Raw genomic sequence first — 26,078 nt, forward strand, 5'->3', positions numbered from 1 at the left:
GTGAATTGTTAGCGGGCAGGTTTTAATTATAGTTTTCTTAAGGAATAAGTATTATTAAGTATTAATTTTATGTATTATAATTAGATCAATTAAAAATGTTGTCTCAATTATGTTTTTTCATTTACTTGTTAAGTTTTTGTAATTATGTAACTTGTATATATATTATTCTAGGACATAACATATGTTAGGGTAATATCATAAAAAATAAATATGGGTACTACAGTATTTAAACGAACCTCAGCATTGATTTTCGAAACGGTGTTAATGCCTAGATCAAAAGCCAGGGACTTCACTAGCTAATTATAAACTGTATTTCCGTAAACAAAATAAATAGTAATAATTAGTAACTAGTAATGCGTTATGAGGTAGCCCGAATGTGTCCGTTGAGAGTGATGGTGAAGCTTCACTGTTCTTTGTAAAGTATTATCTTTAAAAATTGTTATGTATAGTAAATTACAGCTAAATAGTTACAGCTAAAGATATTGTCCGAAATAATTAGTAGAAGTAGTTTATGTGGATAATTAAGGCGAGGGAACAAAATATCAGACGTATATTACAACTACAGTTATTATAAATGCAAAAATGTATTTGTCGGTTTGTCTATCCTTTAAGCAGCAACGAAGCAAAAAGATTTTTTACAAAGACGAGATAATTTATGGGCCGGAGAATAACTGCTGATTTTTATCGCAAATAAAAGATAAAAGGTAAGAGAACGTAGTAGCGGATAAAGATAAGTAGGTCATTGTTATATTTGATACTAAATAAAGTAGCTATAGGGGGGATGATAATTTGTGATTATTGGATCATTGCTTTGATGGACGAAATCAAAATCTCGCCGGCAAGGCGTCTTTATAAAAATCTTGTGAAACGTCAAAATATTAGTTTACTTCATGTTTCTAATTATTATCGATTATTATTGTGAATATGTATGTTTGTATCTTAAACAATGTGCCTAATAAATGCCAAATCTATCAAACGAATGGGTATATAAGTAGATGTTGGTTTATATAATTTTAATGGCTTACTTGCTTTTACGTAATAAAAGAATATATATAAAATCGTATAACATACTGGTAGAAACCACCTCAAGCTTTTATTTAGTTTAGTTTATACTTATAAAATTATTAATCAATTCAATAAGTGTGTGTTTTTTTAACTATATTTAATTTTTTAATTCTTTTGAAACTATTTACTTAAAGTTAAAAGCATATAATACATATGCTGACCGATTTCGGCCTCGGTGGTTTCTGTCAATCGGGACTTGCCAATTGCGCCTGATGTTATATACTACCGATATATTTGTTCAAATATAGATCAACGTTCTAATTATTCGGTGGGAAGGCTATTTACATTAACGTGCTTTTGAAGCACGGGAGTGTAAACATTTCTAATTTCCAAACTCCGGTATAATATTACAATACTAGTAATACAATCATTTTATATTCAAACAATCATTTTAATTAATAAAAGAAATACGTTTTGTAACAAAAGTAATTATAGAGTGTACGTTTCTGATACATTTTGCGTTAATAACATAAGACCAGATCAGCAAAATCAATCATTAAAGAACTTAGGCTCTCTCAAATCGGGAAGCATACTATAGATGCTGCAGTTTACAGTACAGTACAGTACAGTACAGTACAGTAACAGCCTGTTAATGTCCCACTGCTGGGCTAAGGCCTCCTCTCCCTTTTTGAGGAGAAGGTTTGGAGCTTATTCCACCACGCTGCTCCAATGCGGGTTGGTAGAATACACATGTGGCAGAATTTCAATGAAATTAGACACATGCATGTTTCCTCACGATGTTTTCCTTCACCGTTAAGCACGAGACGAATTATAAACACAAATTAAGCACATGAAAATTCAGTGGTGCTTGCCCGGGTTTGAACCCACGATCATCGGTTAAGATTCACGCGTTCTTGCCACTAGGCCATCTCGGCTTCTCCCTGCTGCAGTTTACCTACGCAAAACTATTAAAATCTGAAATGCATTATGATGGTTTTTGTAGAAGTCATTTGAAATTTAAACCACAATTGCACATTGAGGAATTGACAATAGGCTATAAATAAGCATTAAATATAGTCTTGATATTACATTTTGAAAACCTTTTTATGTATGTTTGTTTCAATAATCCGCAAGCACTCTCCTCCCTCTATCTCTATACTTGGATTATTACAGCCATTATTGACGTTTTGGAAAAACGTAAGTATTTTACCAATTTGACAATAATAAATAAATTCCGTCCGTCGATTATGTTTCATTACATAACGCGCGCATTAATTACATAACTTGGTATTAGTGCTTTGTGCAAGCCCATCTGGGTAGGCACAGCCGCAAACAGCAAAACTTAGTATTGTTTTGTTCCGGTTTGAGGGGTGACTGAGTCAGTGTAAAGGTACAAGGGACATCATATCTTAGCTGGCGAGGTGATCTTGTTGGAGAACGCAGGTCCGCTGATAGACTAAAAATATATAGAACCTTAATTAACTAAATTTTATCAATTGTATTGATCTGAACTTTAATCTCTATCGAGATGAAAAAAGAGTAAATCATATAGTGAAAACCTCGTCAGATGCTTCAGTCACGGTTTTTTTAACTTAGCTTAAGCTTTACATTTTTAACCTTGTAAAATAACGATTCGATAGTGCTTGAATGAATATACTTGGATAAAGTATATTGTGAAAAAAATAATAATATTTAAATTAAAAAGTTTTGTCTGTTTTTGTGTTATTCTAATATCCGTTACCTCATTACAGTAGGTAGGTAGGTAGGTAGGTAGGTACACACGTACCAGGTGTACTGTAAGTATACCTACACGTGTGTGTAGGTATACTTTTTAACATCATTATCATACAAATATATGAAATCAAATTGTTATGCAAATATACGAAACTATACGTTAAAAGTAGCTAATTAAAAAGTTATTTATCATAATAAGCTATAATAATATCAAATATTATTATTTTACATTCCAAACACTGTACGACACTTTTAGTGTACACGATTGTGTATAACGAATTCATACTCAGAAAATTTGAATTTGCAGGATCTGAGTAATCATTGAAGATGTCACGTAATTAATAGTTGTCTATCTTTACTTCCCGAGGCTGAGGAGAAAGGGCTGTAGAATTTATTATGGCTACAGAATTTGATTGTGATCCTACGTAATCCTCACGTAGAATGTTATATAACAGAGGTGCAGGAGATGACTTGGACGCTTCAGAACTGTTGTACGTGATATACACGCTGAAGTTGAATTGTTACGCCACCATTTTAAAAATTAAAAGTCCGAGTTTCAATGTTTTTTCGGATAAAAATGAATTATATAAGGGTTAATCATAACATATAAAATACTATAATTTCAAGTTTTACAATGAACGTTAATTAATTTAAATCGTTGCTTCTTAAGTTGCTACCAGTAAAGGTTATTTTTAAATACATTAATAGATATTGTAACAAAGCCGGACCAAGTGGCTTGGTACTCAATATATGTTGGGACTAGTTAAAAAGCATTCATTATAATAAAATCACATTATTTATCGACTATTTCAAACATGATATTTTTATCATCACAAGCTTCAGTATTTGCCTCTTGAGGTTATATTAGAACTAATTGTTGTACATCCCGTTGTACTTTACAATATTTTTTCAATGAAAAAATGTTTAGAAATTCGTTAAAAATTATAAATTGACTGTATTCGGTTAGGGTAACGAGAAATCGGCCAATTTTGTTAATAAGTATTTTACTTTTAGTCCTTATTCTTGAAAAAAAGATCTAATAGGGCAGCGTAATTTGTTTCGTTTCATTCGGTTGTCGTAATATGAAATAACAATGAGTTAAAATCGATATCTCGACATGGTACTGCTTTGACAGTCACTATATTTACTTGACACTTATGCTATGACATTGACAGATGATCGTACTTTGAAGTTTCTATTGACATCTGACATTTAGTAATTTTATCTTAAAATTTAATAACAAACAATAAATACCAAAATTACAAATATATTTTACCGAAGTTAATATGGATATTGAAAATGAGTTATTGTCTACAAACACCGTTGATCCAACTGCATTTGACGTTACAATGAGTGCATTACTTATCGGATTAGGCGGAGAGAAATATATTAATATTTTTAGGTTGTTATAGTATTCATCGTTATGTTATTTAAATATTCAATATGTAACTGTTGTCACTGTTTTCAGGAAAAACAATATTGGGCAATGTACCTTAATGGAATTATCTGATGAAGACTTGATAAAATTAGGAGTGGACGATGCCAATGTAAGAGTGAAATTAATTGAAGAAGTTAAAAATTTACCTATTTATGAAGAAACTAGTCATACGTACGTAATATAATTATATATATTTATTTTTTCATACATAACTTTCTTATTTTTTATTGAACTTTAACATTAATTACATAAACATTCCATTTTTTGTTACAGTACTACAACTTCTAGTTTAGATATTTTGGAAATAATTGATATATTAGAGGATAGTTCTCAACACCTTTATCGGATATATTTAAGTATGATGTCAAATACATTAGCTTTAAAAAAGAAGAACGTAGGGGACTGTTTGATTTATAAAGACAAATATGCCTCAAATATTGCTATTTCTACATTGAGTAATATGACAAACATTTTGAACTCAATGGATATTGCTTTACACACTCAAATAAAAGTAAGTTTAATTTTATAAAAAATATATATCCTATTGTTATTAGTATCAATATACTTATTATATTTTTTAAGGTATTATCAAGAAATCCAAAAAAAATAAGAACAAAGAAAATTATAGTTGGAACACTTGGTACTGCAATTATAGGATTGTTATCTCTTTTCTTTGTTAGATCCTTGAAGCAACTTTAAAAGCAATTTTCATAATATATATTTTGATCATTTAACTAAGCTGGTTGAATATTTGGTTGGCTATTGACTCCGATAGGGTTCAAATAATTTAAACTAAAGGTTAAAAGAAACAAATAATGGTTAAATTGTAATAAATTAATATGCTCAAGAGATATTAGTTTCAAGTGTATTTAATACTTATTACATTACATTTAAGTTTATAAGTGTTTGTAAATACAATATCTGCTATAATTACCTACAAAAAATGTAAAAAAAAGTATGTTAATTTTTTAATACTGTTTAATAAAGAAATAAAACAAAATATATATTTTCTTCTTCGATTAAATATTATTTAATTAAATATTTATATCATAATAATATTCTTCATTATAAATATCTATAAAAGTGCCATTGATAAGGAATAATGTGAAAAAATATATATTTTTCAAAATAAATCCAAGCACATGGTCAATGATCTGTGCCTGTTATTAAAAACAAAATCAACCCGAAATTGGTTAAATTGGCGAATCGGAAGTTTGGAATTATTCAAAAACAGCCGACAACAATAAGTAAATCCAACTGAAGTGACCCAAATCCAAATTGTTTCGACCTCACCAATTAAAAAGTGTAAGGTAAACGATGAGGCAGCCGGGCAATGTTTAAGCGGTGCGGCGGGCGGGAGTGACGTCACGGCCGGGCGCTCCGGAAGCGACCCGGAGGCGCTCGCCGGTAGAGGAGTCCTGACTCCCTGGACCGACGACATCGTTTATTACAACCTAACGCGCCAATTGAAACGCGTGTCCGCTGCTCGCCCACTCGAGCGATGCTCGCGCCGAATCACGACAATTTCGACTTCTAATAATATGTGCAATTTTGCGTTTAAAAAGCTATATTACGTTTCATGAATATTTTTTTTAGTTTTTAATAGTGGAAAAATGTATAGTTTTTGTTTGTTTGTTATAGCTTTTGTGTTACTTAAAAGTTTAAATGCTCAGGATGTTATTACAGGTAAAGTTTTTTTTTTAATTTTAATATTTTTCATGTGCTCTGTTCACTAACAAATAAAGGCCTTAATATCTCGTTTGTTTGGGGCGTAGTATGTCTATATATACATACAACAAAAATGCGTAATAAATAATAATTGCCATGATTTTTATATAATATATATATAAATTAATACAATAAAGATGATTTTTTTTTCAATTGCGGAAACGTTTATCGATGTTTTATGTTAAATGTAGGTACATTATAGGGTTTTAAAAAATATTGAATTGTGTGCTGTTTTCTCTATATAGGTTCGCTATAAAAACACAATATTTTTATTATATCATATAGGTATCATGCGTTATATTATACACAATTCTAAAACCTCAACCTCGACAACAATACATATTCAACACAAATGCACGAACGACCGCAAAAGTAATCTGCATGTCCTGTAAATATGAATATACGTTCGATGTATTTGGTTCTGTGATTTAACGTTAGAATCAATACATTATACTGAAATAAAATTAAATAATATTCATAATCAACTATATTATAAATAATAATAAGCAATCAATAATCTATTAAATATAAGTTACGTCAGCAGAAAGTGCAGTTCGGGATAAATGTTTATTTATTGATAAATTAGTTGATAATAAAATAATAATAGTGCCTATCATGAGAGGCCCATTAGTTAAAATGAGGAATCTTAAATGGATGGCGGGTTCAAAACTAGGCAAGCACTACTGAGTTTTCATGTGCTTAATTTGTGTTTATAATTCATCTAGTGCTCGGCGGTGAAGGAAAACATCGTGAGAAAACGTTGATGTGTCTAATTTCACTGAAAGGCTTCCACATGTGTTTCCACTAACGCGTATTGCCGCACCGTGGTGGATTGGGCTCCCAAACTATCTCCTCGGCGAGGGAGGTCTTAGCCCAGCTATGGGACATTTACAGGCTGATTCTTTTACTTTTTTACTTTAGTGGCTATAACAACATATAATATAATGTTACCTCTTAAGAAAATACGAATTAATTAATTAAAACGAAGCCGTGGCAAATTATCGGTAAAAGTTTAAAATAAAACTTAACTTTATTAACACATTTTAACTCTTAACCCTAATTTTAAGAAATCGATTGTTCTATAAATATAACATTCAAACATCAAGTTTCATTTCATTATAAAGGGGAAAACGTGCTATACATACTACTAACATAGAGGTATATTTATAATTTTATATACTTATAAGTACTTGTATCGTTCTATTTAATATATGAATAGCATTCATTTTATAAATATATTTAATCCGCAATCAACTCAACTGTTTTAGTTAAGTGTAATAAATATGTATTTATTATGTACCTATTATATTGAAGGAGAAATATCAAATAGTTATTTACAGCTTATTTCTCAACTATAGGTAAGTATTTATATTATAAGCTCTCAGTATTTTGTGATTTCATTGTTATCGGTCCTTTTCAATGCTGTCGCCATTAGTCGACGGTGGCGAGTTCAATTCTCGTTTATGACAATCTTCATGATCATGATCGACAGTCATGAATCATCATGGTCATAAAAGTATTTGTAACAATTTAAGTTTTATATACGATTTTTGCCTTTCGTACATGGAATACGAACGTATTAAGCCGTTTATCAATGATCATTTTTGGTTTTAGTGGATGCTGTATTAGGGCATAGTGCTGAGCTACCGTGTAATGTGACTTCCGAGAAGGAAGATGACAAGCTTAATATTCTAGCATGGTATCGAAACACCTCTACAACGGCTTTTTACAGGTGATTGTTTTAAGAAATATCAACATCCATCCATTTAGACCATTATGATGATAACCTCCTTACCGATTTCCACTAAGGCCATTTTTAAGGGACCCATAAATTATAATGTAAAGCTGTTTTAGTGTAAATTTGCAATTTAACGTAAATACAATACAAGCTAGGCACCATATTTTTAATTACTTTACGTGGATATATATATTTTAACAATATAATATTAAGGTCTCCACACTCGTTTTTATTACACACTTCCGTAGAAACGTTTTGTTTAGGAAATCTAGCACAAATAACATTTTTAATTACAGTGTAATATTAACACGATTTATTTCTTGCCATAATTGTTATGAAAAAAAAAATATATTTTTTTAAATATAGGTACTTTTTTACGTGATCACTATTAATGCAAAGTTAAATTGCTTAGTCGAAGTACGCAGAACATCATTTAGCAACCCAACGTAACTAACAAACAACGTAACTAATTGAAAAATGATTTGTGACCTTAAACATATGGCGGACCCTACCTACAAACCTACTGACATTCTAGGTATCGTAACTATTAAATGGCTGAAAATAGTTCCATTCAATTTTTCTTTCTTATTTATAAATATTTATAACTAAAAAAAAGCAGTTTCTATTAACCTTCTTAAAACAATTTAATTGTTGATATTTTTCGTGTGATTTCTCATACATAATTCTATTAAATTTATGAGGAGAAATCGTTATCTGTTTTGTTTTACTCTATATACTTAGTATTTTTGTATAATATATAAGTAGGCATCTTAATTTTAATAAAGATAAAAAAGATTTATATTATCATTATAATCGGTTGTATACTTGTACCAGCAGTCGCGATCTACGTGGCGATGGCAGTGTGATGTCCTCGGGTGGTCGGTACCAGCTGGTGGCTTCTGAAAGCGAGGGTCTGGATAAGTTGCAGATTCTTAGCGTGCGCGCCTCCGACGCGGGTCTCTATCACTGCCACGCGGACTTTACTGGTAGCCCGACACTCAAGACCTACTCACAATTAAACGTTATTGGTAAGAGCCTACACAAGCTCTCAATTTTTTAATAAATATCTGTGTGATTTCATATTTACACTTGACGAGCGAATTCACAGAGTACCGCTAAGTGGTTGTAGTCTGTACATATAGATTGAATTCAGTTTTTTATTCGAATATTTTTTGGATTCTTCGTTTATTTAACAACAAAAGTAAAGCGGAAAGCTGAATTGCAAATGTTTACCTTCATAGTTAAATAGCGCGCTCGTGGTTGCGATTAATTGGTACGCGGGCTAATGAGGAAGCTGACAGCGCCGGACCTATTCGCTTAATTTACGAACAATTACGTGTTGTACATCATTATCATTTATTTTATTGTCTCAAAATAACTAGGTAGTATAATAGTTTCTAAATTTTATTAATTAAAATGTAAAATTATAAATTTTAACAAACAAAATTACAACCTACTTTAGAAAGTTGAATTTAAATCTTATTTAAATATTTAAAATACCTAATCAACATTTTTTTTTTGTTTCAATAAGTTTTGGTCATTAGTTTATAAGTTTCTGTGTTTAAGCTTTATGTAGACCTGTATATACATGAGAGTATTGTTTTCTAATTGTCCCTTGGATTAAAACAGAGCCACCACAAAGGCTGTGGGTGATACACGAGAATGGAACACGCGTGACTACTGCCAACGTTGGATCCAACACAAGCAGAAATATTGGCCCGTATTACGTTGGTGACACGGTGCACCTTTTTTGTGTCGCATTTGGAGGTATGAGTGCTTTTTACAAAAATATAGTCATCCCAAAGTAGTAATTTGTTTATCCAATATATCAATAATGTATAGGTATATTTTTCTTATTCTGTTTTTAGGTAAACCACAACCTTCTTTGTCTTGGTGGACCGAACAACGTTTGCTCAAAGATACCTCGACACCGCTCTCTGAGCAGCGCGTGCGCAGTGACCTCATATACGGTCCTTTACAAAGAGAAGACCACGGCAGAGTGCTCACTTGCTTTGCTAATAATAATGAAAAAACGCCTCCACTTTCCATTGACGTCATTATTGAAATGTACTGTAAGTATTTAATGAAATATGAATGTAATATATAATGTTGAAAATTAGCGTAACGCAACTTTAGTAACATGTTGCTTTCAATGTTTTGCTTACATGTACTTTTCTTTTTTTACTTTCTATCTATTATTAAAAAATTACAAATATTTTCAAACGCTTACTTTAAAAAGACACATAGAAGTATTTAAATCTACTAATCTAGTTGTCATTCATTTATACTTATATAACTAAAATGAGTGGAAACATTTCTCAGCACTACTTATTTATTTTTGTCATAACGAAAAAAGTCTCCGTCATTAATTGTGATCATGGCCATACATTCAATTGAGGAATTGGGAATTAGTTGTTAAGTTTTTTTAAAGCGTCTTGCTTTGATTATTATTGTTTTATTCGATTCAAGCTCTAGGTGTTAACATCAGTCACTTAACTCTACACAGTACCCCCGCAGCTGGTGTCGGTGCGCGTGGCGGAGGCGAGCGCGGAGGCGGGCGCAAGTGTGGGCGCGGGGCGAGTGCGAGCGGGTGTTCCACTGTCGCTGCAATGCCGCGTCCTGGGCTCGCGACCTCTGCCCGCAATCGTGTGGAGACTGGACGACGCGCAGCTCGTCAACTTGGAGCAGAACACTACAGTAGGCACTGAGTAACGTCTGTAACTCGTATTTTGGCAAAGAAGTCGGACAAGGGAGAGGACACTATTAAATTGACAATGACTTAATCACTGAATTTCGTCCATAACCACCTATCATATTTCATGATATGAACAAAAAACCCCAAACTCGAAACTGAGACCTCGGTATGTGAAGCCGTATAAGCTAGCCACTCGAGAAACGAGACAATTTATAATTTCCAGATCGAGGCTTCGCAACGGCTGGTGGTGAGTGAGATCCAGCTAAGCGTGATGGCCGAGCACGACGAGTCGCACGTGTCGTGCTGCGTGCCCGCGCACACCCGCGGCGCAGAGCAGTTCGTGTGCGCGGCCGCGCTGCCGCTTACAGTTCTCTGTGAGTGTCGAAATAAACATTACTAGACACTATGTGTATTATGCACAGAATGCACTGTGTTTTTGCGCACAATATACAGCCAATACACGAACACGATCAGAATATTTTGATAACACTTTGTCAGAATTCAATGGGTTCCGAACCCGAACCGAAGCTCAAGTTACGACGTGGATAAATATAGTTGTTTTCGAAAAAAGCTAAACAAAATATACATGTTAATTAACATCATTCACTATAATTTATTGTAAATGCTATAAGCATTATTTTACTTATTAATATATCTCTTAAACGAAATTATTATAATTTATTTTAAAATTTATGTAATATTTCAGATCCGCCGGTTTTACAAATCACCGTTGAAGAAGAGATAGACAACAATACGATATCAGTAGTCAAAGGATCGAATGTGTCAATGAACTGCAGTTTCCGCGCCAATCCATCTGTGTATCAACTTATTTGGTTCCATGAGGTAATTAATCTTTAATCATTTTAATTGATAAAACGCCCTACGATACGATACGATAGTACGATATACGATACGAGACGATAATTTGGAAAGTTGTACGTATTTGTAATTTTTATATATATAATTTATCGTAGAAAAGGAGTGCTTATATGTACAGTATGAAAAAAGTGGCGGGATTTTATTATATATATAACGAATTTGCTAATTAATAAATTTAAATATAACCTTATAAAGACATTGATGAATAACGTTTATTACTCAATATAAAGTTATATACAAGAAGAAAATAATTTTTTGAATAATATGAAATTTAATTGGTGGAAAAGAGTAACTTGTAAGTATCTCTTGGGTAAACACTATTCGAAACCGTGGTAGCTTCAAATTTAATTAAAAATATATATTATATAAGTAATTCTGATTTCATAGATAGAAACTTTGTTGATAAAAATGATTCCAGAAGAGATGATATTAGACAGTTAGAAAGTCAGACATTAGTATTATAATTATACATCCAAAAAAAAAAATTATGAATAGTACACTCAAGAGAACATGTGAATCTTCATATTATGTAAAATTTTTGTTATAAACAAAATTACAAGCAATTCAAATCGTGTTAAGAGGGGACGGAAAACGTCAAGAAGAAATCTGCATATGGTGTAATAAGCTCCGGATCGTATTTCTTAATAAGATACCTATTTATTTTTACACAAGCGACTTGTCCTGAATTCGCATGTGTAGAACTAAGTAGGTAGATTAACAAGTAACATAATATAGGGTCTCTATATTATGTATTTTATAAGTTTATCTGCAGTCATAGCTTATCTATATTCATAGCCTATCTATTGGTAAAAGCAGAGATCTCAGCAGTATAGTAGTTATATAGCAAATTATGTCTCAAGTACATTTTTGATTATGACTATATTTTTGACGGGTTTTGATTCGTAGGACGACATAGTAGTCCAGAATACAGATCAAACTGAAATGTCGATCCTGCCGACGTTGAGCCTCTCGGCGGTAAGCGCGAACGACGCGGGCGAGTACGTGTGCGCCGCCACCAACGACGAGGGCTCCGCCTACAGTCAACCCGTCGTTATCGATGTCACTTGTGAGTTAAATATAAGTGTATTTTATCTTTTATCTATTCAAATTACGCTGTAATAATATTTTGTACCGAGTTTGTGACATACTTTGTATTTTGATGACCAAAAAGCTATACAATAAAAAGGGATAGAATTATTACTTGGAGTGCCAATAGATGTGGAAATTGGACAGATATATTAATCAAACAAATACTAAACAATTTCAAGTTTTCATTTCTATTGGCAGTCCCTATGACTGCCAGTTTTTTTAAATTTAAATAAGTAGACATTTTGTAATAAAAAATAGTAATTTTCCACCGTATTTTACAGTAACAGTAACAGCCTGTGAATGTCCCACTGCTGGGCTAAGGCCTCCTCTCCCTTTTCGAGGAGAAGGTTTGGAGCTTATTTCACCACGCTGCTCCAATGCGAGATGAATTATAATCACAAATTAAGCACATGAAAATTCAGTGGTGCTTGCCCGGGTTTGAATCCACGATCATCGGTTAAGATTCAAGCGTTCTTACCACTGGGCCATCTCGGCTTTTTTTTCACCGTATTTTATCTTACTTATTTTCAGATTCACCGTATTGTGAAGACGAAAATGTAATAGAATATGGCATTGGCGACAATGAATGTCTCAACTTGACATGTAAAATTAAAGCTAACCCAGAGCCCACGACCTATTACTGGTTGCTGGTTAGCGAAGTAGAGGGCACCAAGCTCAGAAGCAACCAATCTGTTACATTAGAGACACCAGATCCGAATTTAGTGTACAGAAGACCAAACGGAACAACGAGTACGTTTATGCTTATTCATACAAATTATAAATGCTGTCCTCCTGACCGACAATGTTCACGGCGGCCATTCTAAACGGAGTCTGGCCAACACGCTCCTACATATGTTAAATTTGCGTCGGCAATATTTTTAAAACAATCTAGAGTATTGAGAACTAAATATAATAAAAACCTAAATATAATTTTTTTGTATAAAAATCGAACATCAACTATGACTTGAAGAACAAGAAAATTTCAAGTATATATGACCACGTAGCCAAATACAGGTTGTTTTTTAAAACATTAATAGTCTCTCAGGACCATATTACTGACATTGTAAGCAACAAGTTTTGTTCTATGACTTTAAACGGAGATATACAGGATATTAAAATACGTAATAAAAATACTATTTTTTTAGAAAATGCGAAAAAAACTAAATACACACTGCTATTTGCCATTATTGACTCCTAAAATAGCCATAGCCAGACTCCTAAAAATATAATTATATATTTTTTTATTTACAATTTATCATTGTTTTTATAGTGATTTTTATAGTGACATAGTTATAGTTACGATAATTTCTGACTGATCTGCTAATTTTTTTGGTTTGTTTCGGCGGAACTTAACGGCGTTACCTTTTATATAACTGATTCGATGTTTTTGCACAAATGTTTTACAGCTCTAATATATTGCTGGGGTCTGAATGGAGTGATCTCGAACGAGCTCCAGCAGCACAGGTGTACGTTCATGGTCACTGATGAAACCGTTCCTCGACCACCGTCCAATTGTGCGGCTTTTAAGAACCTTTTGGGTGAAATCACAGTGACTTGTGAAGAGGGTCACGACGGAGGGTTGCAACAGGTAACGAATACATTGTAATTGTTATATTTATTACATTTTTAGTACAATATCTCGATGTCACCGCCTAACTGTGACATCAATTCCATCGCGCACAAAGAAATTTGGCAACTCCTTTCTTTGTCGCACTTCCAAAAAATGGAATTCCCTACCAGCTCACATGTTCCCCTCCTCTTACAACCCGGGTTCCTTCAAACGAGGAGTAAAGAGGCATCTTGCGGGCCGGCAAGGCGGGGGCGGCTAGTGCAGAACATTTTCCCCGACTGTACTGGCCGTCGTCGCGTTTGGACTCTACTACCACTTACCATCAGGTGGAGTAGATTCATTTCCTCCCCGGCAAATATAAAAAAAAGCAATTAGACGAATATAAAAAAGTGAATACAATGGCCCACTCATAATAAAATTAATCACAGATCGAGTGTAGCTTAGTGTCTAGATTTATAAGTTACGAGAAAAATATATTTGAAGCGGATGGAGTCGCGGGTAATATTATATGAAAACTATATAGAGTAATATATTAAAGTGAGGCATGAGTGATTGTGTAATAACAATATATCTAAAAGTAGACAATAGATAGACAATAATGTGAATTCTATTAGTATAACATTTGGAATCAATCAAGCATGGAATGTTATCCAGCTTCTACTTTGATTATCAAATACAAATAATTATCTGTGTAAATAAAAAAAGGCTAATCCATGTAATTGTTATCAAAATATTCTCTTGCAGAAATTTAAATTCACGGTCAATTCCTTGGATACTGATGACCAGCTCGTGTCGATCATCAATCAAGAACCGAAGTTTATGATACAAGCCCCAAAGCAAGATAACTATAAATTTGTGATAATTGCATTTAACGACAAAGGTGAAAGTCAGAGCGTTGAAATCAACACGGACAGTATAGTCGATGAAAATACAGGTACGAATATTATGATTAGACTAAATGCATATTTATTTTGTATTTTAAATTGAAATTAACGATTTCTATCAAACGAATGACTGCGCTATATACATGTAGATCGAAAACATATATGTATCGATCGAATTATATGTTATGTTTTCTATGGATTCGTATATTTTCCGATAGAAAAGCTCTTCTGGAAACCGAAAGTGAAATCCGAAAGACAAACACTCCTAAAGATAAGATCATTATCATATTATAAAGGTATCAAACGAATATAACGAGTCGATACTTTACGATACTATAACCTCACACATACCGCAGCGTCCCCGGAGACGATCAGCGCGGTGACGAACATCACGACGCTGGCGCTGGCGCTGTGCGGCGGCGTGGCGCTGCTGGCGCTGGCGGCGTGCGGGCTCGTGCTGTGCGCGCACGAGCGGGACGCGCCGCGCGCCGCCGCCGACCCGCCGCTCTGCGCCTACAACACCGACGGTATACGACCAGCGCCCCTCGCATTTTTAGATTACAAATTTATAAGTTTAAATATTATATCAGGATAGTATACGTTTCTTGCTTACCTAATTCATTTTAAGAAAATTTAGTTAAGCGTTATTTTTTTCTTCTAACCAAAAGTGCTTTTTTTGTTTAGAATCAAACTGCGAAACATATCACGAGAGCGATGACGGCAGTGAGTGCAATGTGCGGCGCACGGAATCCTTCAGAAGAGCCATGGCCAAGTATCCTCCGAGGAATTACGACGTTCAGAGGACGAGTTCTTTCCACTCGGCGCGGTATTTGCACGACCACGACGCGCCGAAGTACAACGACATAGTGCGACACAGCGGCAGCTGCAGGGTCCACTCGCTGCAGAACATCAGTAGGAAGAGGGAAATGGACGCATTATGTGACCACTTAGTTATGCATCTACCGCCCGAAACCAACTACAATGTGCCGAAACCGGTGAGAAAAATTAAATAGATCGATTGAAATTTTAAATGTGATCACCTTTTTTTATTTTATTGTTGCGACAGTTATTAAGATAGATATTTTTCAGATGAACACATTTTACACTATGCCACGTAAGATGCGTCACAAGGCCGCCAAGGAAATAAGCGACGAAACATCAGAAATAACTCAAGCCTCAGACGGATTTTCCCTTCCGCCTCCGCCAGACGAGTTCGGTACCTACCGGGCTGCGACGAAGATCAGAGACATGCCTACAAAATCTACGCCAACATACACAACCATTGTGAGGCACAATTCAACGGGTAAAGATCCAACTAAGTACAATAATGTCATTATCTCTCCAATGAACACAGTGGGCTTGCCTAGTATTAGTGGAACACAGAACAGCGTGTACACGTACCCAGACGATGACCAGGTAACTACGAATCCATTCGATGATAAACCATAGTGAAAAAGTATATACTTAGCATTTATATATAATGTATTCCTTTGTTTCAAAGGACTTGCGTAATTGTGGACTAATTGAAAGTAAATATACATATATTTGATTTTTTTTAATTAATGCTATTTTGAAACAAGGCCGTAGAAATAATACTTCATGTTTAGATTGGATGATTTTTTATTTACAAAAATAGAAATCACTGTGTTTTCTGTCTGGCAGAACCACTTCACTATGGGCTTTTTGTCTTTTACATGCACGTAATTAGAAAGTAAATAATTAAGTAGATAATAAAGTAATGCATTGAATGTATATAGCACTTAGACTAAGGGAATTAAATAATAATATTAATTTATCAGTCACTGCCATCCTGAACATACACTGTAATTCAATGAATTTACCATTATGTAAAATATTTGATATAAAAAAATATGAACTTCTATGAATTGTACTGTAATAGCATTTAACAATATAAATAACAAATTTATGATGTCAACTTAGTTTTATTTTAAAAGATCCGTTAAAGCAGCAAATTTATAGGGCTAAATTAATTTTTTAGTTAGTTTCCCGAGTGCTTTAAGAATCGAAACGCCAAAATTATTAATCCATACGATCTAAATGTGCCTGCGCCACTGACAGCTTATCAATGAGATGTTGAGTGTTCGGTCGACTCTGTAAAAAAAAAATTATCATTCAAAACTTCTCACAGAGCAGTAAGATAGTAGAGTAAGATGTATACTTGGCGTGGAATTTGTATACGTCTTCAAGTTCATACACGACAATGCGCACAATACGAGGGGGATATTATCAATTTACTAAAATCGAAAGGATATTGCGCTGGCGTTCTTAAGCTTTACACCTAAACTTAACAGTATTTTTAGCGATTTCTATGTAACGTGGTTTTAAAAAAATATTTTAATTTTATCTTCGCCTTTGATACAGAGATTGTTAGTAAATTCAACATGGAAAAACGATAGACAAAAAAATTGAAAATGAAGTACCTAATTTGATTTCTAAAATTAGTTTTCTTTCCTTATTATTATAATCTACGGTTCAATATAATACGAATTTACCTAATGTCTATATATGTTATAGTTTATTTCCCATCAAGTACTATCAACATCTAAAAATCTACAAATAAGTACTAATCTTTTTTTAATCTGACGGTATCTGCACTAAGTCGTAGAGCGACTTCAGTCGAGAATCGTAGTCTAGCTGCGTACTTCAGCTCGCTCGTCACGGGCCTGGTGCGTACCCCGCTCGACTAGTGCAGCACGGGCTGCGCACGTACCTGCAGCGCGGAGAGCGCGGCCTCGTGCAGGTCCTTGCAGCGCGCGAGCCCGCGGCGGCGCAGCGCGGGCGACAGCGGCGCCAGCTCGGCGCGCGCGGCCGCCAGCAGCAGCGCCGCCGCCGCGCACACGTGCGACTCGTCGCCGCAGCCCAGCCACACGCGCTCGTTCACGCTCACCAGTCTGCGAACGAATCGCTCGTGTTTACACCGAAGCGATAAACTTTCGCACGTGCTGTAGTCGTGGCATAATTTCACACTTTTTCGAAACAATTCTCCACAAGAATATGTTAAAGAATACTTCACTATCAACGACTTACTTTATATAAATATCCAAAACTTGTTCCAAGGAAACGCCAATGTTTAGTACGGCTCTAAATACCATACTCTTTTCGGATTGTAACTTGCAGCTCATTATTTCTAATTGACGAACGATAAAATCTGTTAAGCAAAAAACACTCATTACCACATAAATATAGAATTCAACTTTAAACACAACTATATTTTTACTTATTATATAAAACTTACACAATGGGAAACAGTGTCCAGTGTTAACATATTCCCGTCCTAAAGTAGTAAGTTTGCCTAGGACAGAGGAGAGCCTCTCGTCGGGCGTCGCCAAATTGCGGGACGCTACTTCGGCTTCCGCCAAAATATTACTCCAGATGTTCTCGACTAACAGAGCGTCGTTGTGGCCGGAGCATTGCACTATTGCCAGCTTACACTCCCATAGGTTGAAACGGTCCGCGTATTCTTCATAAAGCTACAAATAGAAATCGTACAAATATATGAAATAAAGCGAATCTGCAAACACTTGAAAATCTAAGTGAACAGCAAACTTTTATGTATTTAAAAAAGATATAAAATATGTTTAGAAATTTTGTCACATTCGACAATATCTTAGGAAATGACAGTATCCACAAAGAAAAAAAAAAGCGTGATAGGGTAAAGTATAGACCTGCGTGATCTCGAGCAGCTCGTCGTCCAGCCGCTGCAGCAGCAGCGCGGGCGCGTGCGCGGCGGACGAGCGCAGCGCGGCGCGCACGGCGGCCTGCACGCGCGCCACCTCCGCCGCCTCCTCCAGGCGCCGCAGCAGCTCGGCGCCGCCCGCCGCGCGCGCGCCCGCCCCGCGCACGCACACCACGCCCGCCGACACCCACGACATGCGCTGCGCCAGCGTCGCGCCCGTCCTGCTCGCCCGTGCACGATACAGTCACCGCGGACCACTCCACATCATTCATGTTACGTATAAATTATATTATTATAAATATTCACCCGGGCTTGGTGGCGAGCCCCTCGAGCACGTGCGCGGCGGCGAGGTGGTCGCCCGCTTTCTCCAGCACCTTCCACAGCAGGTCCAGCAGGTGCAGCGCGGCGGCGGCGGGCGCCTGTCGCGCGGCCGCCGTCAAGTACGTGCGCAGGGACGCGGGCGGCGCGCCATTCAGAGACAGCAATTCTGTATACATTTTTTTTTTGTTAAATTATGTCGATTACAATTTTTTTTTTATTGAATAAAATAAATACAAAAAAAATTAATATATAAATGAAGGCAGTACCTGAACCCAAGTTTTTAGAAACGAGCCACTCATAAACGGCGACATGCAATAGTTCGTCGTCACGACAAAGGCAATCCCAGACGAGTTTTCTCCCCTGAAATAAATATATAAACGTTTATTATTGCGTAAAAAATAGAATATATTAAATTAAATGGTCGATTGAAATTAATATAGACATGACAAGTAATTTGTAGTACCTGATAATTGGCATCTGCAGGCGAAATTGTATGTAGAGCGTCCGAAGTCGAAGAAGAGCTATTACTGGTAGCTTCCGCACTACGCTCATATAGACGCTCTAAAGCACTGCATACTTCACGGTATATTTCCATCCTGAAATGATATTTATTATTATTAATAGTAATTTTTTATTTGATATAAATATTAGGTAAATATATATATATATATGCCTTCTATAATAAGTTAATTGTCCTTCTCTATCTTGTGAGGGCTGGTCGCTCTTGTAGTAATATAAAGCTTTATCCTGTGGGTCGAGTTTGCTCGCGCAGGTGACGCATAGTTCCACCACGCCAGAGTAATAACCAACTGACACTAGTTTCGAACACACCAGTGGCAGATTCACGTTTGGGGCTACATCCTGAAAATGTAGATGATCATTTAAAAAAATATATTAAATCAATTATTTTAGCGCTTAGTTGACATTCTTTAAGAATTGTTTATTAAAGAGTATATTAGTAAAGTAAACAAAATTGGCATTAGTACCTTACACAATTTTAGTGCCTGTTGGAGCATTTCTTCACGCTCTGCTGGATTTTTTTGTTGTTTTGCAAATATCAAAAGTTCGTTTGCCTAAAAGATAATAAAAATCATTAGAAATATTCCATTATAACAAATAATTAAAATAAAGCATTAACATTAAGTATTAACTTTAGAACATGTAGCATCTTCTTGTCTGTATAGTGTTGGACACAGCTGTCTCAACTTTTGCGAAATACCGTCAACAGAAGCATTATCTCGTAAGTAGCCAGCCACGAGGGAGCCGAGTAACAGACATGCAACTTCCTGTCCACCCACAAGTAACTCTCTGAAAATAATATTAATTTCATAGAGATCACTTAAGTAAACAAAAACATTTCATTCACTATTTTAATGCGAGATTAATAATAATAACTCAATGTCTTGTTACAAAGCATTGGGATAAGACTTACCTATAGCTAGCCGCTTGTAACGCAATTTGCTGCTCAGGAGGGAGACTGGCGGCTATTAGGTGAAATTGGTGTTCGCAAAGAACTTTCCACAGGCTCAACATTTCAATTGCCATAGCTGAAACATTACATAAAAAATGTATTTTCTGTTGGTATTTTCTTAGCATCCTAAATAGATATTACTATAGTATTACTATGAATATTAATTCAATTGTATTACAATTAAAACTATGTATGTATAATTTATTTTCAAAGATCAATAAGTACAAGTTTACTATTAGTCTCCTTTATATCATTAATATTAATATTACTTTTAAATACATACTAATAAAAAGTTTCAAAGCATGCAACGACGCTTGTTCCTCTGTGTGAGGAGGAGCAACAACTCGCTGTATAAACGCCGCCACGCGTTGCAATTTCTTCACTATGTATGCACAATCTTCTCCCGTCACTTTACTGGACATCTTGAACAAATTTTAATTATTATAAAAATTGGTGAAAGTCAGATCAAATTCAAAAAGAAATCAAAGTAATTCAGAAATAATTTATTTGGAATCCATTTTGAACAAATTACAATAGTTAGTTTTCTAGATTGTATCGTCGCCGGCACTATAACTGTGTGCGAAATTTTAATTAAATTGATATATATACAATTCAGTTGCAGGATTTGATCTAAACAACCTTTGTGTACGATTTTATCTAACAAAATTATTAACTTTCCAAATATTTAAGTATATTTAATAAGTTTTTGTTTTAACAAATATTGAATACTTACAAATTCTTTATTGTCCGGCGTCATCGATTTTGTAACACAATTCAAGTTCCAAATGGGACTAAGAATTCTTCCCACGTAGATATACAAGCCATTGTGTTTAGCAGTATATTCCACCTGGATAGGGAAATTGTCTCTTCGTTGCTGTGTTACGTTACCCATGAATGAGGACTGATTGAATGGAGTTGGGCTCATCATGTTTTGCTGGAATGTTTGTGGCATTAAGGATTGGTTAGGCATCCCCATAGATTGATTTATTTGTGCTTGTTGGTAGGACTGATTTAATTGTCTGAGTTGGTCTTGAGGCCTAGTCGACATTGGTGTTGACACTTGTCGTGGTGAGAATTTGGGTGATCCTTAAAAAAATTACTTTACATTAACAAATTTGAGTACTTACCAGATAAAAAAAATAAGATAAGTAAATTCATAATTTTCAACTAAATAAATAGCATCATTTATTTAAAATTAAATATATTTACCAATTGAAGATTGTACTTGTGAAGTTTGAGGGAAAAAGGGCGCGGGTGCGACCTGACTGCCATAGAGGAAGAATGCTCTGGCGGCCCACTCACTAATCGACAAGTCCCCGCTGGAATTGTCTTCACATGCTAAGTACAGAGCACAAGCACAGGCCTGATCTGCTCCATTAAGCTGAAAGCATTTCATACATTAAATGACTTTTATGCAATTTATTAATATAAATCGATCTTGCTCATATTTCATGTGAACTTTGAATAAAAAGTTATGTATAGCAAACATTTGTACAGCAATAAATAATACAATAATTGTAGTAATTGTTTCAAAATGAATACCTGAAACATATCCTTAACAGGCTGCGCATCGGGGCCGCGATAGTCCCGCAGGAGAGTCCGCAGCAGGTCCGGCGCCGCGCCCGCCGACAGCAGCGCCGCGCCCCACGCACTCACCACCGCCCAGCGAGACGACGACCACACTTCTGTTCGTATATTACATACATACATATATCACACATGTTCACTAAAGTATTAATAATATTTGGTTCCATGCCATCTCGATATAAATTAATTATATATTAAGATTCGATCATTTTAGCATCACTGGACTTAAGAGGTACAGTGTATGAGAGCAGATACATAATTTGACCTTTCTTAGCGAGCAGTGCCGGCGAGAGGTGGTCCCGCTGCACTAGCGGCAGGGCGGTGAGCGCCCAGGCAGGCCCGTCCAGCGCCAGCACTGTGTGAGCCTCGCTGAAGCCAGCGGCCGGCAGCGCGCGCGACAGACACCACAGCGACTCTGCCTCACCACCGCCCGCCGAGCACACCATCACCAGGGTGCCTGCGAGAGATATTCATTAAAAATGTGTCAGAAATCAATTTTATTTTATTTATTTTTGTAATGAAGAGGTTGAGTTTTAAAAAACTTTTTCTGTTTAGGTTAGTTCTTTAGAGAAAACAGACATAAATAAAATAGAATGTCCTACCGTTATCATAAACAGCACTGTGCACTTGCTTAGGTTTTAGTACAGAAGCATTAGGCGTGAATCCTGGTGGCAATCTCACATGGAGTAATGTTAAGTATTGAGGTCTTTGAGCTTGTCCTTGATTTGAACTAAAAAATAATATATATGATAAATCTCATACACAAATTTCCAATAAATATTATTCATTTTATCTTTTCTATAAATAAATTAGAACAAATTTTTTTATTAATATATTTTAAACATTTCAAGTTTTTATGTCAATACTTTTACTACTTATTTAAAAATAAATATATAAAAATATTAAAAAAATTAATAAAATTGTGTCCAATGCACATTTGGACACAACTTCGAATCTAAACTGGACTGTTGTAGATATACCTCCAAACATTTTCTTTAACAGGAGGCTACTATTACTACTAAATCACTTTTACTAGTGAATAACTTAATACTTCATAAACACTTAAAATATTTACAATTAGCAAAGTGCTAAAATAAAAAAAATTAGTAAAAACAGACATTTAAGTAGTTATAATGTGACAAACTTTTAATATCTATTTATCATTATGCATAAGGTAGGTATATAAATTTCATATAAAAAAAAACTAAAAAGATAATGCAAAATATCTTACTCTCCACTTCCAGCACTAAAATACAGTCTTGCACCAGTTTGTGTAACAGCTACCAGATTAAGATGATCTGATTCAGATTCCTCAACTGCTGATATTGATATTACTGGTTTGAAATTAATTGCTTCTAGTGTCCTTAAATGTTATGACAATATTACATGTACATAGAATTTGTTAATAGTCAAAGACTTAGGCAAGTACTCAATATTTACAACTTACTTTACAATGTCCATTGCCAAAGATACTATTTTCCCTTGAGATAATTTGACCACTTTACTCAAATCTTCACCATCATTCCCTAAATCAAATACCTCTATACATCCCTTTTCACTCAATGTATACAATATATGCCGAGAGTTATCCACTTCAATCTTAACTATGGGATCTTCATCATATAAGGCCGCATTGAGGAACGAAGGAACCAAAAATGACAAAGCGCTTGTGGAATGATTGACTTTCTTACAGTGTTTACCAAACCATCCTAATTGTGCCTGAAAATATTATTATAGACATCAATATGATGATTTATTCATCAAAAATATATAAGCACTCTTACAGATATCAGTTGTTAAAATGTGTTATTGCTGGGTAATACCCTCCAGTACAGTTAAAGATTTTCAGAGCTTATTAGACCACACTACTCTACGATATCAAGATGGGTAGATATGTATCAGAATTTTGCATGTTTATTTAAAAATTTTCCTATAATGATAAACGAGAGATAAATAATAAATAAAACTAATGCATGTGCAATCAGATTTAAACATACAATCCTAAACTAAGATTCATGTCTTCTATTCACTAAACACTATATTAATTCTATTATTTTATTATTTGAAACAATAATCCTACCTGATATGTAATTTCATATAAACAACCGTCTTTGCCTCCCATAAATATGCGACCTTTTGAAGTAGATTTAACACACAACATAGATACACCATCTGTTGGTAGAACAAAAACTGGCTCTGGAACTAAATGTATTTCTTCAAACTCTGCAGTTCCATCCTGTTTACTACTTGAAAATGTGACCCCTAAAATAGATATATTATAGTATAATTTATTGGAACCAATAATTTATCAAACTAAGAAATTCTGTTTCTTGTGCTACATTTTTGTATAAGATTGTATATTCAATCTTATATAAAAATATATCACATCTATTTCAGTTTAAAAGACCATGGGGACAAGTATAGTTTGCAGCAATTAAAAAAACTATCCTTAGAAAATGATGGTTAAATGTTTGAGATCCTAATTGGATGAAAAAAGAAATAAATCTTATATCATTAATCACTATAGGACTGACAAATTTAAATGAATGGATCTTATATATATAAAGCAACAGAAGTATATTGTTCTAAATTAACTTACCTAATACAACTATCTCTACTGTTGTTGTTAATACTAATAAATATCTAACAAAATTTTGAAAAACTCCTGGTTTAGGCTTAACTAGTCCAACACTGACAATGGTTTCACCCAGGCCATCAAAGTAGGCCACATCGCTACCATGTTCAAAGGCCCATACATAGATATTACTATCTATAGCTAGCCATACTCTACTGATTTCTGGAAAGACGCCCATTAGACAATGGCATTGCATATCTAGTATATTTCATAAGGTGTAAAATTGTCATTATTTTAGAGATAATTAATAAAGATATTTTGAAGTATATTCTATACATATATAATATATATCTATTTGAGTATATTTAGTAAGGTATTCCCTTAACTACTTTTATTAAAAATTTTATTAAACTTTATATTGATTTAGTTTTAGTAATGCTTAATATGTACAATCTACATGATTGTAAAGGATACGAGCAAAATGTTCCATGATTTCAGGTGGCAATGGGACTTTATTCAATATCTTCAGTTGTGATAAGTTTGGATGATTGAGTAACGCTGATAAATTTCTGTAGTCTCCGGCGTTTAGACCACTGCATGTTGGAGTCCCTTGAGCAGCTATGCCGGTTATCTATTCATAAAAATATTAAGCTAGGTGTTTTTTCAAAAAATAGTCTACATTTTACTGTGTTTTGTAAAAAACACTTAAAACAAACCTCTAGAAACGAAGGGCGGGAATTGTCGGCATTTATGTACCGATCCAAAGTGCATCCAGCAAGTTCTAAACATTCGAGTTGCATTTTTGGAGCGTCTGGCTGTCTTGGTCTCTCAGTATCACTTATAGCACTTGGCATCTAAAAATTGTATACGCATATAACAGGAATAAAGTTTTTTTAAATATTATTGTAATTGTGTAATATAGGTTAGTTATCTTTCACTGTCAAAATAATTTTGAATTTAAATGTCAAATTCAAGATACACAAAACTTACCTTAATATGTTTCTCTCTTCTTAATAATTATTAATAACTAATTTGGAATAGCTTATTTTTAGCTTAACATTTGTCGCATAATTATTATATCCTATAAAAATATTAAATTTATTAACGTATGTACTTCTTTTATTTAACAGAAACCTTTCTTTTTGAATTGCAGCGATCGTTGCGCTCAAGCATAGACAATACTTTATATTAATGATAGATAATTAATAATGTTCGTAGTTTATGCAGCCGAAGTTTGATGTCAACTCTATGGTTCGTTAGAGCTATCAATGAAGCTACCAGATAGTATCTCTGATATCCAACGTCCTGTAAACATGAAATTTCTTTTGAGATTAGTTTCCTTACCATTTATTAAATATTTAATTAAATTTATGGTAAGAAATAAATTAAAATTATTATTGTATTTTTATATTATATGTATATTTATATTATCAAAGAAGCTACCAGATAGTATCTCTGATATCCAACGTCCTGTAAACATGAAATTTCTTTTGAGATTAGTTTCCTTACCATTTATTAAATATTTAATTAAATTTATGGTAAGAAATAAATTAAAATTATTATTGTATTTTTATATTATATGTATATTTATATTATATTCAACACAATGAAATAATTATTTTATTTAATTATAATATTGCTCTAAATATCTACTGTAGAATTACATA

General features: G+C 34.2%; 3 protein-coding genes across 5 annotated transcripts; 2 read left to right on the top strand and 1 right to left on the bottom strand.

Annotated features, from left to right (window-relative positions):
* Nucleotides 1–3,941: 3,941 nt before the first annotated feature.
* LOC126770154 (uncharacterized) lies at nucleotides 3,942–5,109 on the top strand. Its single transcript, XM_050489346.1, has 4 exons — nucleotides 3,942–4,141; nucleotides 4,208–4,348; nucleotides 4,451–4,688; nucleotides 4,760–5,109. Exons 1-4 carry the CDS (start codon nucleotides 4,026–4,028, stop codon nucleotides 4,874–4,876), a joined length of 612 nt encoding a protein of 203 aa, XP_050345303.1. The 5' UTR covers nucleotides 3,942–4,025; the 3' UTR covers nucleotides 4,877–5,109.
* A 244-nt stretch (nucleotides 5,110–5,353) lies between these two features.
* On the top strand, nucleotides 5,354–16,378 carry LOC126770258 (hemicentin-2-like). 3 transcript variants are annotated; one of them, XM_050489549.1, is made up of 16 exons: nucleotides 5,354–5,863; nucleotides 7,520–7,637; nucleotides 8,478–8,671; nucleotides 9,273–9,410; nucleotides 9,512–9,715; nucleotides 10,150–10,340; nucleotides 10,562–10,712; nucleotides 11,045–11,181; nucleotides 12,124–12,283; nucleotides 12,838–13,056; nucleotides 13,713–13,894; nucleotides 14,621–14,810; nucleotides 15,117–15,287; nucleotides 15,445–15,755; nucleotides 15,850–16,176; nucleotides 16,262–16,378. In XM_050489549.1, exons 1-16 carry the CDS (start codon nucleotides 5,791–5,793, stop codon nucleotides 16,307–16,309), a joined length of 2,814 nt encoding a protein of 937 aa, XP_050345506.1. In that variant the 5' UTR covers nucleotides 5,354–5,790; the 3' UTR covers nucleotides 16,310–16,378. The 3 variants fall into 3 exon arrangements, with proteins under 3 accessions (XP_050345506.1, XP_050345507.1, XP_050345508.1); XM_050489550.1 differs by having other exon boundaries at nucleotides 8,481–8,671; XM_050489551.1 differs by having other exon boundaries at nucleotides 15,850–16,378.
* A 278-nt stretch (nucleotides 16,379–16,656) lies between these two features.
* Nucleotides 16,657–25,594, bottom strand: LOC126770257 (nuclear pore complex protein Nup154). Its single transcript, XM_050489548.1, has 25 exons — nucleotides 25,402–25,594; nucleotides 25,128–25,265; nucleotides 24,886–25,042; nucleotides 24,436–24,669; nucleotides 23,917–24,098; nucleotides 23,284–23,555; nucleotides 23,068–23,199; nucleotides 22,439–22,566; nucleotides 22,102–22,293; nucleotides 21,792–21,934; nucleotides 21,459–21,630; nucleotides 20,983–21,335; nucleotides 20,533–20,671; nucleotides 20,211–20,325; nucleotides 19,930–20,086; nucleotides 19,765–19,851; nucleotides 19,452–19,639; nucleotides 19,242–19,374; nucleotides 19,045–19,138; nucleotides 18,764–18,944; nucleotides 18,447–18,678; nucleotides 18,017–18,251; nucleotides 17,809–17,929; nucleotides 17,492–17,672; nucleotides 16,657–16,872 (listed from the first exon to the last, which is right to left on the bottom strand). Exons 2-25 carry the CDS (start codon nucleotides 25,263–25,265, stop codon nucleotides 16,801–16,803), a joined length of 4,038 nt encoding a protein of 1,345 aa, XP_050345505.1. The 5' UTR covers nucleotides 25,402–25,594; the 3' UTR covers nucleotides 16,657–16,800.
* Nucleotides 25,595–26,078: the final 484 nt, after the last annotated feature.

The sequence above is a fragment of the Nymphalis io genome, chromosome 8 (genome assembly GCF_905147045.1).
Source record: "Nymphalis io chromosome 8, ilAglIoxx1.1, whole genome shotgun sequence".
NCBI lineage: Eukaryota > Metazoa > Arthropoda > Insecta > Lepidoptera > Nymphalidae > Nymphalis > Nymphalis io.

Excerpts from the sequence above, each read along its gene's own strand:
- LOC126770154 (XM_050489346.1), top strand. The coding sequence starts at position 4,026 with ATGGATATTGAAAATGAGTTATTGTCTACAAACACCGTTGATCCAACT. Across the intron at positions 4,349-4,450 it reads TATGAAGAAACTAGTCATAC|TACTACAACTTCTAGTTTAG; the intron begins GTACGTAATATA and ends TTTTTGTTACAG. Across the intron at positions 4,689-4,759 it reads CTTTACACACTCAAATAAAA|GTATTATCAAGAAATCCAAA; the intron begins GTAAGTTTAATT and ends ATATTTTTTAAG.
- LOC126770258 (XM_050489549.1), top strand. The coding sequence starts at position 5,791 with ATGTATAGTTTTTGTTTGTTTGTTATAGCTTTTGTGTTACTTAAAAGT. Across the intron at positions 11,182-12,123 it reads AACTTATTTGGTTCCATGAG|GACGACATAGTAGTCCAGAA; the intron begins GTAATTAATCTT and ends TTTGATTCGTAG. Across the intron at positions 15,288-15,444 it reads CTGCGCCTACAACACCGACG|AATCAAACTGCGAAACATAT; the intron begins GTATACGACCAG and ends TTTTTTGTTTAG.
- LOC126770257 (XM_050489548.1), bottom strand. The coding sequence starts at position 25,265 with ATGCCAAGTGCTATAAGTGATACTGAGAGACCAAGACAGCCAGACGCT. Across the intron at positions 24,099-24,435 it reads AGTAGAGATAGTTGTATTAG|GGGTCACATTTTCAAGTAGT; the intron begins GTAAGTTAATTT and ends TATCTATTTTAG. Across the intron at positions 19,139-19,241 it reads CTGCAGATGCCAATTATCAG|GGGAGAAAACTCGTCTGGGA; the intron begins GTACTACAAATT and ends TATTTATTTCAG.